At 36.3% G+C, this 17,730-nt stretch overlaps 1 protein-coding gene across 10 annotated transcripts in view; it reads left to right on the forward strand.

The window, feature by feature from the left end:
• Window positions 1-17,730, forward strand: part of CCSER1 (coiled-coil serine rich protein 1) — a 1,341,341-nt gene that overhangs the window by 1,206,825 nt on the left and 116,786 nt on the right. The window contains exon 13 of one of the 10 annotated variants that reach the window (XM_055085808.1): window positions 16,413-16,567. The exons of the other annotated variants lie outside the window; for them this stretch is intronic. Coding sequence (XP_054941783.1) covers window positions 16,413-16,480 — 68 coding nt within the window. The 3' untranslated portion in view covers window positions 16,481-16,567. Of the gene's footprint in view, window positions 1-16,412; window positions 16,568-17,730 lie in introns of those variants that run through there. 10 annotated transcript variants of the gene reach the window in all.

Genomic DNA, 17,730 nt, shown 5'->3' on the forward strand with positions numbered 1-17,730 from the left:
GGAGGGAGGCCCACATACCACAAAAAAAAAAAAAAAAAAAAAAAAAAAGAAGTGAACATTTCTGATTAGCCTAAGTGGAGTGGTCCAGTGTGATCCAAAAGATATCCTCTGGACTGGACAAATACCAATTCCTTAGTTGAGTTCCTAAGGCTTTCTCGCCACCTTTCTTAATAAGAATTTGCATCAGAACACTCTCTATGCACTATGATGTATGCATAATTAGTATTTAGATCCCATTATGGAGTGTATGCTTAGATAGTCTCAACAAATCCTGGAAAGTAACTTCTATGGTAGAAGTCCTAAAATCGTGATCCAAAACTGACAGACACATAGTATCCTCTCTTTGGCCAACACAATTAAAACAAAGTTGAATTTGCCTTCAGCTAAGGCATGTCTTCATATTGCCATAGATTCCATAACACCCAGCCTCTAAAATAATTTGAACTTGTGACTCCAGCCTTGTGAGGGTGTTTTACAAGTTTTCCTGAACTGCTTGAATTCCACCTGACTATAAGAGACAAAGGTAAAGGCAGATAAGCACTGCTTTTTATGTAAATTTGTCTTAATAAGGCTAATTTGTAGTGGACGTACTACACATTATCTATGCAGTACCAGAAATACTAAAAAATATCCATATAGCTGTTCATAGGAAAGCATATATGTCAAACATATCTAAATATATATCCTTGTTTCCCCTTTGAAAATATTTGCAGAAATGATGTGATCCTAATGATAACAAAAACGGTGTGAATAACTGCAAGTCATTTTCCAAAATGTGCAGAGGGACTATTGAAGCTAAACCTAGAGAACAAAATTCAAACTTCTTAAGACAATTGGATGAATTCCTTCATTATTTAGTCACAGCAGGCTCCGTGTTTGACCTGTAAAGCTAATAAAGACTGGAGCCCTCACTTTCTTCTTGACAAGCACTATTGAGCTCTTTGGTTGCAGATCAAGCTGGAGAGCATTCCTAATAAGACTTTTTTTAGCTCATTTTCTTGCAAATGAAAGCTCTGCCGATGCCTTGCCCTTAGTTATGGAAAATAAGACCACAAACCTCAGGTAACTCTTGCTGAATGCAATAAAGATTTAATTGTTCAAATAATCCTCCAGCCTTCACATATCAAATGTTCTTTACACTTTGAATTTAAGCAACCTTTAGATTATTCTCCCTTACATGAAGTTAACTGATTTCATTACCTGTCACTTCACTGGATTTTAGAATTAATAATTTATTTAACTAAAGAAATTTGTTTAAGAGTAAGGGATTTGAGCCCACTGTGCATTGTGATTTCTGCATGGTCTTTTGAGCATTTAGAATTGTGTGTGACAATATTTCATAGCAATTCTGCAAATTCAAAAAATAAATGTGTCTATACTTCCCAGCATTTGAGATTTTATGCCTTTTCCTGGTAAAATTAGTATTCTGCAAATTAGGAGAGCCAGAAACAAGTTCCCAATCAACCTGATAACACTGTTGAGAAAGTGATCATGTTCATTTACAGGCGATTTCTTCCATTTTATTTTGAATTCTACTTTCCTGCAGGTCATTTGCATGTCAGGCCACAGAAAGTCTCTCAAGCCTGCTTCTTGTGAAATTGAGTGGCCCTTTTTCTTTGTTATAAGTGTTTACTTTTTCTAGAGCACGTCGTCTTTTCTCCTAAGGAAAATTTTACATCCATTTAAATGTCTTGCCACCTTTCTCTGCCAGGCTTACTGACTTTTAAACCTAAGCATTTGGAGCATACAAATTCAGTGATGTGTACTAAGTTTTCCATCTATTTTAGACAAATTGGCATCCACCACTTCACTTTTACCTAGCTGCCCAGTACCTATCTTCCAAAGAACCCAAGCATATCTGGCAGGTTCTGTATATCTTGGCTGAATCTACACTGATTTTTCTAGCATAATGAGATGAGTCTATACTAGGATGGGAAAAAGTTGAAGAAATTATATAAAGGAAAATATATATATGGCTTTATCACTGTACCATATATTTTAGTTTTACTGTAGATAAATCATGAAACTAATGACTCCTGTGTACACATATGGATGAGAAGAAAAAAAAATCTAGTAATTAATAAACACCTACTTTGTGTCTAATATTATAACTAGATGTATTTGTACTTTCTCACAGACATAAATACGAATAAGCATCACTAAAATAACGTTTTATTCCAATGTTTCCTAATCTAATATGGGCTCCAGAACTTCAAGGTTAATATGAATGAGGAACTATTTTTAATAGTGTTTGTAATAGTTTCCTGTGGCTGCTGTAACAAAATACCTCAAATGTGGTGGCTTAGAACACCCCATGTTTATCCTCTTATAATTCTGGAGTCAGAAGCCTAAGATCAGTTTCACCAGGCCAAAATCAAGGTCCTGGTAGGGCTGTGCTCCCTTCTAGCCTCTGAAGGGAGAATCTGTTCCCTGGCTTCTCCAACTTCTAGAGCAGCATTCCTTGCATCCCTTGGGTGCTGGTCCCTTCCTCCTTCTTTAAAACCAGTAGCGTCTCATCTTGCTTCAGTAGTCACATTATCCTTGTCTCTGTAGTCCTGTTGCACTCTGCCTCCCTCTTATAACACACCTGGATTACATTTAGGGCACAACCAGATAATCCAGGCTAATCTCAAAATCCTTAATCACAGCTGCAAAGTTCCTTTTTCCAAAAAAGATAACACCCACAGATTTCAGCTATTAGCACCTGGATATTGTTGCAGTCATTATTCAGCCGATCACAGAGTCTAAAGCAGCTCCTCATCTCGGGATTTCTTCTTTTTGAAGCCATTAATTGTGAATGATTAAATTTGCACTATGAAATAAAAACCATGCAGTTGATTAAAGAGTTATTCTAAACATATTTATGCACGTTCAATTATCAACCTTAAATTAAGGTGTTATGTTTATTTCAAAATCTATTCTCTGAAAACTGATGAAATTTTAGCGAAGGTAAACAGAAAATTCCCTTGGCCTAATCCTCTTCATTCAGCATCTTGATTTTGAATTATCCCCTGTCCTATCTGCCACTAGTGACAGTTTCAGTTGGAGTTATCTTTAAATCTTAACTTTAAGGAGAATATTTGCCAAGGACTTCTATTTTTCCAATTGTTTTAAATGTAAAATGTAACTGCTAGATTTTGTTACATAAGTAAAAAGAAGCTAAAATGTTTAGAACACTCAAGAAAAGTTTGAACATGATAAAAATTAGTGGAGGGAAAGTGGGCAAACATTTCAAGTGAACATAACACCATAGTGGAGGTGAGAGAAAGTTCATGTGTCACCTATCGTGGGAGCTGATTTCCTATAAACTGAATTGTGTTCTTTTATCCTCCCATAATACTTATATACTGGGATCTCTTTCTTTCCAACCAGACTGAAGGCAGGATTGTGGCTTTTCTTTACAATTTCATCTTCCAGTGCTACATCTGGAATATAATTGCAGAACAAATATTTGAAGCCAGTTGGATTGGATTGTATAATAGGTTGTGATACATGAATTTAATCAGAGCAAAAATGCATGTAAGTGGAAGAATGGTGGAAAAGGGATATAAGAATAGAAACAGATCACATTACTGAGATTTCTTAAAACCAAGATGGAAAATTTGATCTGCAAACCTAAATTGATGTTCTGGACCCAATTCCAATGTGTATATGTGTGTGTGTGGGGGGGGGCGGGGGAGGCACTCCCCATACCAACAAGCAGTTCTTGGACACCAGCAGGGTGCCTAAGAATTTAACTCAATTTTGACACTGTCTACTTGGAGATAGCATCAGATTCCACAGGTTAAGCGTTCAGTCCTATAAGACTGCCCCCTCAGTCTCCCCCGTCCCCCCACTTCAGAAGCCAGTTGCAAGCTCAGATTACTACCTGTGTTTCTGACCTATGGGCTTTAGATTGGGAGTTCCATTGACCCTCTCCTTGGGTTTCAGATGCCGTTTGCAAACCCAGGTTGTTACCTGTTCTTCTGACCAACTGGCTATAAATCAGAGGTTCCCACGACCTTCTCGGGTTTGATTAATTTGCTAGAGTGGCTCTCAGAACTCAAAGAAATATTTTACTTACAAGCTTACTGATTTATTGTAAAAGGACATAACTCAGGAACAGCCAGATGGAAGAGATGCATAAGGCAAGATATGTGGGAAGGGGTGTGGAGCCTCCATGCCCTCTCCAGGGTCACCAGTCTCCCCAAATCTCTATGTGTTCACCAACCCGGAAGCTCTTCTGACCCGTCCTTTTGGTTTTTCTATGAAGGCTTTATTACATAGGCATGATTGATTAAGTCCTTGGCCATTGGCAGTTGATTCCAGCTCCTCTCCCCTCCCTGGAGGTCAGGAGGTCTGCGTAAATGCTTTCCAAAAGTCACCTCATTAACATCACAAAAGACACCTTTATCACTATCTACACTTAGGAAATTTCAAGGGTTTTGGGACCTGTGAGCCAAAACTGGGAACAAAAACCAAATATATAGTTTTTATAGTAAATCACAATATCACAAAATCACATTAAGATTGAACAGTAAAGGTGAGTTCAGACTCAAGAGTCTGTAATTCAGACTTAAGATAATGAGAGTCTGATTTATGGTCAAATCAATGAAAGTAATGAAAACACCTTGCTGTTACTTAACACTGCTGTTGACCAAGAGAAGTGCTGGAGGGATAGAAATGCCACAGTGACTCACCACTGGCAGTGGCGCAGAGCATTTGAAGGGAAGGTGTGTCGCTCTTCTGTGCTTAATCTCAAGGGATGGGGTAAACATCAAGAGACACAAGAGCACATTGCAGGAATATTTGAGTGGTAGAAATCAGGGTCTGCTTCTGTCAGGAGGTGTGAGCATAATCAAATCTGTCTTTTAGATTTGCAAATGAAAAACATATGTGTATACATATTCTAATGTTATTTTTAATTGATCTAAAAACAATAAAATATGGCCATTGTGAGTTTGAAAAAGAAAGCAGAATATTTAAGAGACATACCTTTATATTCAGTATAAAGTGAATTCTTATTCTTAGATTAAACATGTACTTCATTTATGAAGTCAAGGCTCTTAGTATTTATGGGTACTTTGTCTGCTAGATGGTTCTTAACTCCCTCTCTGTCCCTAAGCCTATATCTTCCTGGATCTGTAACCCATAAGAGGAATTGATAATTGGCTGAGAGAATGAGGTGGTCTTTTTCTCAGATTATTTTGTCATTTTGGAACAGGTCAAAAATTTAATTTTTTGCTTTTTTAGTTGTTTTTTTTAAATGTTTCTTTATTATAAAAATGATAGAAGAGTTACGCTTCGAAACACATTTACCTTTGTTGAGTGAAATTTAAAAACTCAGAATGTGAAAGCTGTGAGTTTGTTTTATTTGGGACCTTACTCAGGACTTAGAGCCCAGGAGACAGCCTCTCACAGAGCTCTGAGGAACTGCTCTGAACAGGTAAGGGGAGGGGCTGGTATACATGTGATTTTGGCTAAGGGGTATGTGCAGTCAAGCATACATCTCTGTAGATGGTTACCACTAGTCACGAGGAACAGATATCTCAGTTAATGGTTTCAGTGCTTTTCTAAGTATGGAAAGACGCAAGAATCCGGGTTCATAAAAATTTTTCCTGAAATATATCTAACTATCTAAGGGTCCGTTGGCCTGTTTTCCCAAAGCACCAAGTGCCTCATCCTGTACTTGGTCCTGAATTCCTTTCAGTGTGTACTGTAGGTCAGTGACTACAGTGGCAGATGACTTGATCCTTGTAGAACTGGATGATGAGTAACATTCTTTTTTTCGCACCTTAAAAGGTTGTTGTGAGGATTAAGAAACAATCACACATGTAAATTTCCTGATTCATAAAGTACACTCCATCAATGCTTTTTTTTCTCTCTCTCAAAGAAAAGCAAACTGGAAAATTCAATAATGTGAAAAATCTAGCATGGTACTTGAACTAATGTTTAGTTGGATTGAACACTTAAAAAAATGGATTAGAAGGTTTAAAGATTATAGTGAATAGTTATACAAGAGATGAGAAACAGAGGAGCTAGAAGGAGTAATAGAAACGTATTTTGTAGGATTTGCACAGTTTTCCTCCTCACTTTCTTTTACGTTCTTTCTCTACTTCGCACATGCATTACCTACAAAAACCTTTATTCGCTATCATTTGCTTTTGGTCTAGAGTCATGGCTGATTGACTGAATTCCTTTGGAAAAGAGGATACAAAGAGCCCTACTGGTCCTTTTCCAAGCACCTACAACTTGAGGAGTCTTTCGTACTGATGAAGATGACTCAGTTTTGCATTAGCATAGGCTAACTTCTATAATATTCCTTATACACGGCACATCTTAAAGGTTTATCTCAAAAAAGAGATTTATTTCACACTCACATCTAAGAATAATGAAGATTGGTAGGCATGGGTTAGAGGAAGTCTCCTTCACATAGCCTTACTGGACCCTAGGCTCCTTCTATCTAATGGCTTGATTAAAATCCAAGATTTCAGTTTTCCATTGGATTTACTGCATCCATCTAGCAGATGAAGGAAGAGAAAATACATAGAGTTGAAGAGTAGGTTTTATGGACCTAGAGGTGGCATTCACTTCTGCCCATATTCTGTTGGCCAAAACTTAGTCACATGGCTGTACTGATGGCAACAAAGGGTGGAAATTATACTCTAGCCCTGTACCCAGGAAGAAAAAACAAACAAACAAACTTTTTTTTGCATATCTAGCAGCTAAATTGTAGCTATTTTCTGCCATCATGATGATATTGATGATGATGATGATAATGATTGTTGGATTGGGGATAAACATTGTTATTAATTTATCCTGAATATGCATCCAAGATGATCTGGATTAGAGACAGATTAGTCATTAATAGTTGTGTTGACCTCCTTTACCCCGGTGTTTATACCTGGAGCACACAATGAAAGACAGATGGTAAGATTAACTATGAAAGGGGCCTCGCACTCTAGAGGGGATGAAAGTAAATGGATTTTACCTGCCTATATACTGTAGAAAAGGACAGCTACCTTCCCCACGTATCCCAGAAATGAAGGAGAAAATTGTCTGTTCCTCATAGATGGGAAGAAGAGAAAACGGCTTCTCACTCTAACCTTTTGAAATGTAAATCTCTCCAGTGGCCAGTCAGCCCCATTTTCTCTGGCTTATATGACCTGGAGACACCTCCATGGTCCTGGGTCTCTTGAAATGCAAACCCAGACATCCTGAGTTTTAAATCTCTCTTGAGTTCTCTCACTATCCACACACTGTAAATTTCCCAAGACTTTCTCCTAGCCCAGTATCTCAAGGTTTCAGCACAATTTATTGAGAGAGCCAGTACACTGCAGGGTTACTAAATATTTTCTTAACTGCTCACATGATAATGATGATGCGAATAGCCAACATTTGTTGAGCACTTGCCCTGTGTCAAAACCTGTATCAGTGTTTTATTTAAAATTTGTAGTGTCTCGTTAGTCTCTACAACCCAGGGAAGGTTACTACTACTTGTTTTACCGATGAGAAAATTAAGACACAAAAAAGTAACCAAGGGGCTTCCCTGGTGGCGCAGTGGTTGAGAGTCCGCCCGCCGACGCAGGGGAACCGGGTTCGCGCCCCGGTCCGGGAAGATCCCACGTGCCGCGGAGCGGCTGGGCCCGTGAGCCACGGCCGCTGGGCCTGCGCGTCCGGAGCCTGTGCTCCGCAACGGGAGAGGCCGCGACAGTGAGAGGCCCGCGTACCGCAAAAAAAAACCAAAAAAAAAACCACCAAGGAATATATTGTACAGCACAGGGAATATAGTCATTGTTAAACTTCTTCCTAGGAGGTCCTTTCATCACACCTGTTGGGATTCCTGACCATCAGTCCCATTTGGATTAGCAGCCCTTGGGTGATTTTTTGTGGATGGCTTTAGGACTAGATAATGTAAACATATTTATTGGATTGATTCACAGAATAGCAGCAGTACCTCGATCCAGAGATTTTATCTGGTTTATTATTGGGTCCCCTAAAGACTAACACAGTACTGTTCAAAAGAATAACCCTTGATAGCTATTTTTGAACACACAATTAAGAACAGATTCTGAGCATATGTGTAACGGGCCCCTCATAAATAGTAGAAGTTTATCCCTCCTTCCTTTGGGGGAGCACAGTCTATCTGTGGAGTAAACCAAAGGAGAAGCAGGTAACTGGTGAGACTGCATTAATTATGGACAAATTAAGAGCTTTTTCATCATCTGTATTATCTACTTAATTTGCTTAAACATAAATTATAATTTCAGGGTCCTACTGATACTTACTAGAACAAAAGTATATTCATAACAAGGAATAAAAAATACATAGGGGAAAGTTGACTGTTAAAGAGTGAAATTTTTCTTTGGCAGTAATATAACTATAATCTTCAATCTAGTCATTGCCCTAATTGTCATGAATTCTGAACTAATAAAAATCCTGACTAAATGAGATTTTTCACCCTGTAATTGCAAGAGAAAATTTTTAACTGACCTAGTTTCCTTTTTATCAGGCAGTTTAAATCCTTTTTTATTCCTAATATTTTATTCAAACATAATACAAGTCATTATATCCTGTGTATATCAGATACTGAAATCATTTTCTGAAACTTTACATTTTATTTTTGAAAAGCATTTCTATAAAATAAAGGAAAATATGAAGGTAATAAAACAGTGTTTATGATCATAGGAATATTTTATGTGATGAAAGGGAAGCAGTCACAGTAGTGAATTTTGTTAGTAATCCAAGAAATGAGGATTTTTTTTTCATTTTGGTTATACATATATGCTCCCATGATATTTAAAAGTTTCTATTTAGAGTTAACTTTAATCATAAAAATTATTGAAACTTACTATTTTAAATAATGTATTTAATTCTATAACTGAAAAGGGAATTAATCAGTTTACCTGAGGGAGGTGCAACAATGCTCTAGGTATGGAAACATCACAAATAAAGGTTGTACTGAAGGATTAATACATCTCAAAATGTAAATAATTTATTCCTGTCTCAGTAATAATGCTTAAGCTACGATAATAAATATTGCCCTCAGTCTTAAGGGAATTAGGCAAAATTCAGTCTATAACCTAAATACATTATCCCATCTTTTGAGTCTTGCTTTACAAATCTTAAAGTTCACTCTTCAAAGTAGTTTATTATTTTATTAACAAGTCAAAAGGGAAAAGATGTACTATAAAATTAATTTATAATTTGAAAGAGTCCATGAAGATTTATCTAATTGGTGTACTGCAGATTTCAAATCTTTGAAAAGCCACCCATGTCTTTAGACAAGATAAACTTTATATCATAGGAGCCCTAATTATAAACCTGACATTTCAACTGAGAAATCCCACTGGCTCACTATGAAATAGAGTAACAGTAAGACATGAAGTACTTTTAAAAAATTGCTTTAATAGAGCATGGCTTTTAAAAATGGCATGACTCTAGGAACAGGTGGACTGCATGTAATATTTTTCCTAACAATGCCTTTAAGGAAGACCTTCAGTTCAGTTTAAATAGTCTTTTAAAAACTGAATTGGCAACCAGTATGCGTTCATTTTGTTTTTGTCTTGAAATTGGCAATTATTTTTCTCTCTCGTCCTTCATATCAATTTGGAAGGTGCACTTAAAAGATTCGGATCAAGGAGAGCCATGCCGCTGGCAGCCAAGGCCCAAAGAACTTTCCTGTGTTGACCTAAATCAAATACGCAACACTCTCTGGGTATAAATGCTCAGGAAGCTATGATGCCACTTACAAGATTAGATTCAACCATAACTAAACTATGTTGAATCTCTGATATTTATCAAATGTAAATATCTGTAAATCACATTAAAAGAGGAAATAATATTTTGAATGCTTTGGAAGAGTTAGTAATGACTTTTACTGAGGGTACACTCCTGGAAGAAGCCTAGCAGATAAGACATGTGTTAAATTGAATGTTGAATTTGTGTGAAGTAATGGATACTTATGTCCATAAGGTATTGTAGAAATAATAGCCGTTCAGCACCCTAGCTTTTACATTAATGATTTCTAAAAATGTTTTTAAATCTGTTATGCTCATAGAAGGTATCTAAATTACTTATAGTTGGGAATAACTCCATTACCTTTTTTTCATAAGTATACCAGTTTTCTTCCAATGCAATCAACCACTTTCATTTTGTTAGCAACTTTTAGATTATAGAAAACTAAAATGGTAAAGAAAATATCAAAATAAAGACAACCCTGTCAGGGCCTCTTTACACATAGTAGACCAGGGGTGGCAAATAGATTTTATTTTTCATGCCTATCCTGATGGATTGGTAAACAGTTACCTAGAGGGCTATGTAAAGAGGAAACTTAGGTTGAATATAGCCTCAGAAGAATGATTAATAAGACATATCTGCTATGGGTTCTTGATATTTGTCATCTGCCGGTAAATCCTTGATTTTTGTGAGAGATATTTGTAGGACCTTTGTTAATTTCCATTTTCAGATAAGAACGTATATTTCCCCCTTTCCCCACAAAAATATGTATGCATCCACAAATTAAAAAATAAGTAGTACTGAGATACGAATACTCATCCATTTGTTTTGCTCATTCACCAGTTAAGGAACTCATTCTTGCACATCCTAATGGGTATGATTGAAATCTGGGTCTCAGGAAAATGCACATTAACTCATGGACATTCAAGTTGAAAGTGCAGTTGTTCAATCTGTAGATACAAAATGTGTACTTTTATAAATATTATTAAAATACCTTCTGCAGTACCCTGGGTGAAAACTCTATTTCAAGATTTTACCTCTTTCAAAATATTTACTTAATATCTAAATCATGCTGCTAATTGGGCCAAAATCTTTCAAATGAGGTAAAATAAAGCCCATTTTCTCCTACCGTAAATTGGGAACATTGCTCAGTATAAGCACATGACAAGGTGACAAGAGAGTGAGGTATTACATATGAATGTAAGATGTAAAGCATCACAAGAAAATTCTCAGCAGCCTCATCACTGAATTTAAAGGATAACAACACTATTAGGAGAAAAGACTGTATTGTAGAAAAACCTGTCTGAAATTCTTTACATCAGTGTAATGTACCCAAAGGAGATGCTCGATTCTGACTGTGCACAGACAGCTGAAACAGCCAGACCTACACCTAGGAGATGAGATCATTCAGGTTCACGGTGACCCAGGCACACCACAGAGATCTGGAGGTACTGGGCTCACAGTTGTCATGAGGTAATATGGATAGGCCATTAGCAATGCTGCAATGACGTGCGCCCCTGGGCAACGGTCTGCTTGTTTTACTGCTTGTAGTAAACAATTCTCTCACTAGAACTGTCAGCACTTGGTGGTGATATTCTTTTCCCTTTGAATTAACTGAGGAGGCTTTTGAAGGTACCGCCAGCATTAAGAAGCCTTTGTGTATAAGCAATTTTTTTTTTTTTTTTTTGCATCTGGCACAATGATGTGATTTTGCCATGTTGGCTTAAAAACATGATTTTATTTAAGAATTTTAGAATTCTGGGCTGATTGGCACACGTGAAAGTAGTGACCTATTTTTTATTGTTTTTAAATGACTTGGAGCTTTGGTTTACCTAGTGAATTTCCAAAATTCACTTGTACTTTATCAATTTTTGACTTTGCCAACTGATAAACTTTCATTTTAGGGTTTTGCTGAGGCTTTCTTGAGACAGGCTCTTATGATAGCATCTCTGTAAGTGCTGTGATATGACAAGCTTCCGAGGCAGTTGTAAAACAGTTATAACTGCCATTAAAGTGTCTTAGCTGGGATTGATACTAAAATGAACAAAGGGAACACAAGAATCTAAAATGTTCTTACTTGATTCTGTAATGTTATTTGGGTAAAGATTTTTTTTCCACCGAGATCAATCAATAGTACCTGCACATTATTTCCTCTGGAAACTATTCTGTTTCCTTTATCCATCATCCTGGCAACTTATAGCAATGATTGTTAGCTAGAACTATCATTAAAGGGGTAGATAAGTAACTTACTGATGAATGCCTTTTCTGAAATTTTATCTCCTTCAGTGACAATCTGGGATCAATGCTATCCCTAGTTGAGTTGTACTTACTACCAACTACAAAAAAATTGCCTTGGTGTTTCATGATATTTTATATTCTTGTGTTCTGCCAATGCCTGTATTATATGGCATTAGGGGAAACATAATTCTTTGCTTCAATCATCTCCAGACAAAATCTGCAGAGTTTCTGCTTGAGATGAGTAAACATATGGAATGTGAGGAAAATTATTCTCCATCATAAACATTTTTAGTGAAAAAAGATAACGTAAAAAGGCCATATGCTTTGGGAAAGTAATTTTTCTTGTGGAAGCTTCTGAGAAGGGCATACAAAGAGAAAAAAAAAAAAGCTATGATGCTTTAGAATTTCCATGAAACTTAGTGCCTTGCACGGTTGACACCATTTCTCATCCAGTATACTCTTTTAAGCCCTCTTCAGTAGAAATCACAAGAGAGCAGACATAAGTACTGGTCTCCTTAACCAGAGACTGTGCTTTTGTTCTCCATTTGGGCTGGAATGTCTTAGTTATGGTGTTGTTTTATAAGGAACATCTTAAATTGGAAACAGTAGAGTTCTGGGAGTCAAACAGCTAGATTAAAGTCTCAGCCCTACAAATTAGCAGCTCTTCGATCTTGGACAATTTATTTTATTTTTGATTTTAGGTTTCCATATTTATAAAATAGAGATCATGATCCATACTTCTTAGTGTCCTTGTGAGGATAAATGAAAAGAGTATTTGAAGAGCCTAGCCCAATGCTTGACACATAGCTAACACTTAGAAAATCATGGCTTTTGTTTTTAGTATTAGTATGAGACTCAGTATGGAGGCTATGGATAGTATGGATCTATTATCTAATTTACTTAGTTTTATTCCATGTTTTTATCCTGAGATAGCTGGCTAGGCATACAGAAGACAAAATGATGACATTTTACCCTATCAACATCATTAATAAAAGCACTTACCCCAAGTCAGCAGTGACTTGGGTAGTGTTTATGTATTAAAATTTTCAGATTGATAAATAGATATTTTTGTGCTAGAGGGCCAATGTGTCTTCATCCTTTATCTTACAAATTGAAGAAAAATCAACAGCTCAGGTAATAAAATGATGAATTTACAGTCACAGAGTGAAGAATTATAATTACATTCCAGTTTTCTTGACCATTAGAATTATGATCTCAACTAATTAGGTAGTGAACATCCAAATAATATTTATTGGTTTATAAGTTTGTGGCTATTTCTTATGGCCATGAAAAGGAATCTAGAATTCATTGTGCAGTACTTCCTGAAATCTGTTTCACAAAACCTTATATACCCCAAGCTTTTTCTAGAACTAATACATTAATCCATCTCCACTTCAGAAATTTGCTGGATTAGCTGATTTAAATTACTTCTATAAAATATATTGACTGATTACCCTTGCAGATTGTAAACTCAGAGCTATTCAGCTATATTTTAGCTTTTGGGCAATTTGATTGTTTCTGCCAATGAAATAATTTGCTTAGTAAGAGTCAGTTTTGCTCCCTGAATCAGTCTTGGGAATGGTTTTTTTGGGGTGGGGGGTGGGGAGGGATTTTACATCAAAAGCAAATGCAACAACAACAAACTAGTGGGACTACATCAAACCAAAAAGCTTCTGCACAGCAAAGGAAACCCTCAATAAAATGAAAAGGTAACCTATGGAATGGGAGAAAATATTTGCTAGTCATAAATCTGATAAGGGGTTAATATCCAAAATTTATAAAGAATTCATAAATTCAATAGCTCAAAAACACAAATAACCCAATTAAAAAATGGGCAGAGGAACTAAAGAGACATTTTTCCAAAGAAGAGATACAGATGGCCAACAGATACCTGAAAAAGCACTTAACATCGCTAATCATCAGTGAAATGCAAATCAAAACTACAGTGAGATATGACCTCACCCCTCTTAGAATGTCTGTCTTCAAAAAGACAGAGTATAAGAAGTGTTGGTGAGGATATGGAGAAAAGGGAACCTTGTGTACTCTTGATGAGAATGTAAAAAAAAAAAGAATGTAAATTGGTGCAACCACTATGGAAAACCGTATGGAGGTTCCAAAAAGATTAAAAATAGAATTCCCATACGATCCACCAATACCACTTTTGGGTATGTATCCATAGGAAATGAAATCAGGATCTCAAAGAGATATCTGCCCTTCCATGTTCATTGTAATAATATTGACAATAGCCAAGATATGGGAAACAACTGACGTGTCTGTCAACAGGTGAATGGATAAAGACAATGTAAGATATATATATATGAAATATTATTCAGCCATGAGAAAGAAGGAGATCCTGCCATTTGTGACAACGTGGATAGAACTTGAAGGCATTGTGCTAAGTAAATAAGTCAGACAGAGAAAGACAAGTATTGTATGATATCAGTTATATAGAATCTAAAAAAGCTGAACTCATAGAAACAGATGAGTATGGTGGTTATCAGGGTCTAGAGTTTGAGAGAAGTGCAGAGATGTTGATCAAAGTTATAAGATGAATAAGTTCTGGGGATCTAATGTACAGCATAGTGATTATAGTTAATAATACTATATTATATACTTGAAAGTTGCTAAGAGAGTAGATCTTAAATGTTCCCACCACAGAAAGGAATGGTAATTATATGGGGTAATGAAAGTGTTAACTAATGCTATGGTGGTAATCATTTTGCAATATGTAAATGTATCCAATGAACATGTGTACCTCAACCTTACACAATATTATATGTCAATTATATCTCAGAAAGCTGGAGATAAAAAGAGTTTTTATTAATCCTAAATATAAATAATCTAATTGTGTTTATATAGACAATTGTATCATTTAATTAAATATTGTAAAAAATTTTTTAAAAGTATAAATAGAACAATAATTATTTTTATAAAAATACTAATTTGGATACTTTGGACAATCTCAACAAAGATCAGTCACTAAAAGAGTTGAGAGAAAATATAAAAATCTAACAAGGTCTGCCTTTGTATTACTATACACATATCTTAAATTCCAGTTCTGCTTTAATAACTCCAAAAACAGATACTAGAAACAATGACTTATACATATGCAGTATGATATATGCAAGAATGTATAGCTGCTGTAGTTTTTTTTAAGTCAAAGTTTGAAATTGTATAACTATGGGCAATTTTTGAAGACATTTTTGATACCACCGTATATATAATATACTTATAATCCTATATGTATTACTTTATGTATACAAGAAACCTGCTTAAGTCAAATTTTAGAAGTTGTTTTTAATTTAAAAATTTAGGAAAGATATAACAGACATGTTATAATTAATTCCTCTATGTTTAACTTTGTGGGTTTTTCATTTGTGCACTATAGAATATATAATCTGTTATATTTACTGTTTTATTAGTACTAATCCACACACACTTTGGAAATATATGCTTGTAGCTCCTTTTTTAATGATTAAGGACATTCAGGTAATTTAAATGTAGTAGCACAACTATAAATAGAAAGTTTCACTAGTTATCAGAGGGATAAGTTATTATATACAAAAGTTCAAATAAAATGAAAATAATACTATGATGTAAGGATATATTGTTAAATGTTAAAGTTGACATCACTGAAAAAATGCATTTCATTGGTTGTTTTCTAACCCTGCCTTCTTCACTGTAAGAAACCTAAATGTCATTGAGATTGACACCAATCTTTGCTTTTGTCTGTCTGTTCTCTGTACTGTGACAGAAAGGTTTTATGTTTATGTATCAATAATTTGTTTTGTGAGAGTACTTTGCAAATCCCTGCCCAGTTCCAAGAGATTACTGAGTAGCAGAAGAATACAGTCATATTTCTTTATCGTTTTAAATGTCACATAAGTTCAGGAGATGTTTTTGTCATGTTGGAAACTGCTGTCTAGAGCACAACTGTTTTAAAATGCCATTCCTAATTCTAAATGATAGAATCTGACACTTCTTACTTCTAAGGAGACTGTTACAAGGGTCTTCTCAATCATTATTGAATTCAGAAGCAGGTACTCAATCTGTAGATCATTGTTCTACCTAGCGTACATTTTTATCAGGTGATATTTTTTTCTTTTAGGGTATGCGAGTGTATGTGTGTGTGAGAGAGAAAGACAGAGACAGAGACAAGACGGACAGATACTTAACCATCATATCTGATTTTATTTCTGTTTTACCACAAAAAGGAAGTCCATTTATTGGCTACTCATCCTCTCCTCTCCTCCCCTCCCCACCTTTACGACCTCATTTAACCTTAATTTTTTCCTTAGAGGTACCATCTCTAAATACAGCCACATTGGGGATTAGGGCTTCAATACATTAATACTGGGGGGATACAAACCTTCAGTCTACAACACCCTTTTATTTCCCTTTCTCAGACAATAGTTCTTTCATTTCATGCTCTGTGACCATATGATTTCCCTTTGCAGCTTCATGTGCTTCCTTCCTTCTGGTTTCTCCACTGCTGAATTGTACCGGGCTGCAACTCACACTCTAAACATATAGGTGCTGCTTTACATGGTACCTCTGTTGTATAAACCACCCAATCTGTGGTATTTTGTTACGGTAGCTCTAGCAAAGTAAAACACCCCATGATTTCTGACTATGAAAGTATCCAAACACTGCATGTCACAATGGTTGATGCATCTTTGGAACACTGGTAGTAGAGAGGGGAGAGGAGGAGAGGAAGAAAAAAGGTTTTCTCACAGTTCTGGAGGCTAGATGTCCAAGATTAAGGCTTAGGCGGGTTTAGTTTTTCCCAAAGCCTCCCTACTCGGCTTGCAGGTAGCTGACCTCTCTGTGTCCTCACAAGGCCTTTCCTCTGTGTGCACACATTCCTGGTGTCTTTTTTTTTATGTTGACATTTCCTCTTCTTATGAAGACACTAGTCATATTGGATTAGGGCCCACCCGAGCAGCCTTATTTTAACTTAATCGCCTCTTTGAAAGCCCTGTCTGCAAATACAGTCACATTTGGATATGATGGTGATAGGGCTTCAACTTATAAATTTTGCAGTGCTGGGGACACAATTCAGCCTATAACGTGGGGATTGCAAGGTATTTTCCAAAATAAGTTTAAGCAACCTTCCAAAAATAAAAAATCTTTTAAAGTTATAACAGGAAAGTGTAGCTATTCCCGCGAGCGGCCACGTTCCGAAGCCTAAATATGTGAGAAGCTAAAGACTTCGAGGTTTCCTCAAAAGCATATCATAGTGATCCAGGTAGAGTCCCAGGAGGGTGTCACTATTTTAGCAAATGTACATCTTTAAAAAAAAAAAAAAAAGAGTGTGTTTGCAGAGGGTGCTGATGGTCTTTACGTAAGCTGGAGAGAAGCCACCAAAACGGTAAGAACTCATTGTTAAATTTCCAGCAGTGTCCTGGGCTGAGGTCAGGGTGGAGAGATCCTCAAACTCTCTAGTAACTAGAAAGGTGTTCTGTACCGAGGGTCTGACGATTCATCAAGCCTCACCAAAGTCAGTGGGATTGCGGTGTTGTTTCCTTGTATTTTACACTGACTCCATCTTTCGTCAGAAGTAATTTATTCTGAAATTCAACGTCTCATATACTGTAACAATGAGAATTTCATGGAGAGGAAACATAAATAATATTCCATTTCCAGGAAAAGAATGCCCCCGATTGTAAATGATAGACTGACTTTCCAGTTGTTCAGCAATCTAACATTAGCTTCAGGATAGTTCTGCCTACGCAGACAGGCCATCTCTGGAGTCTTCCCCGCTGGGCTTGTGAC

This window comes from Physeter macrocephalus, chromosome 7, assembly GCF_002837175.3.
Source record: "Physeter macrocephalus isolate SW-GA chromosome 7, ASM283717v5, whole genome shotgun sequence".
NCBI classification, from domain to species: Eukaryota; Metazoa; Chordata; class Mammalia; order Artiodactyla; family Physeteridae; genus Physeter; species Physeter macrocephalus.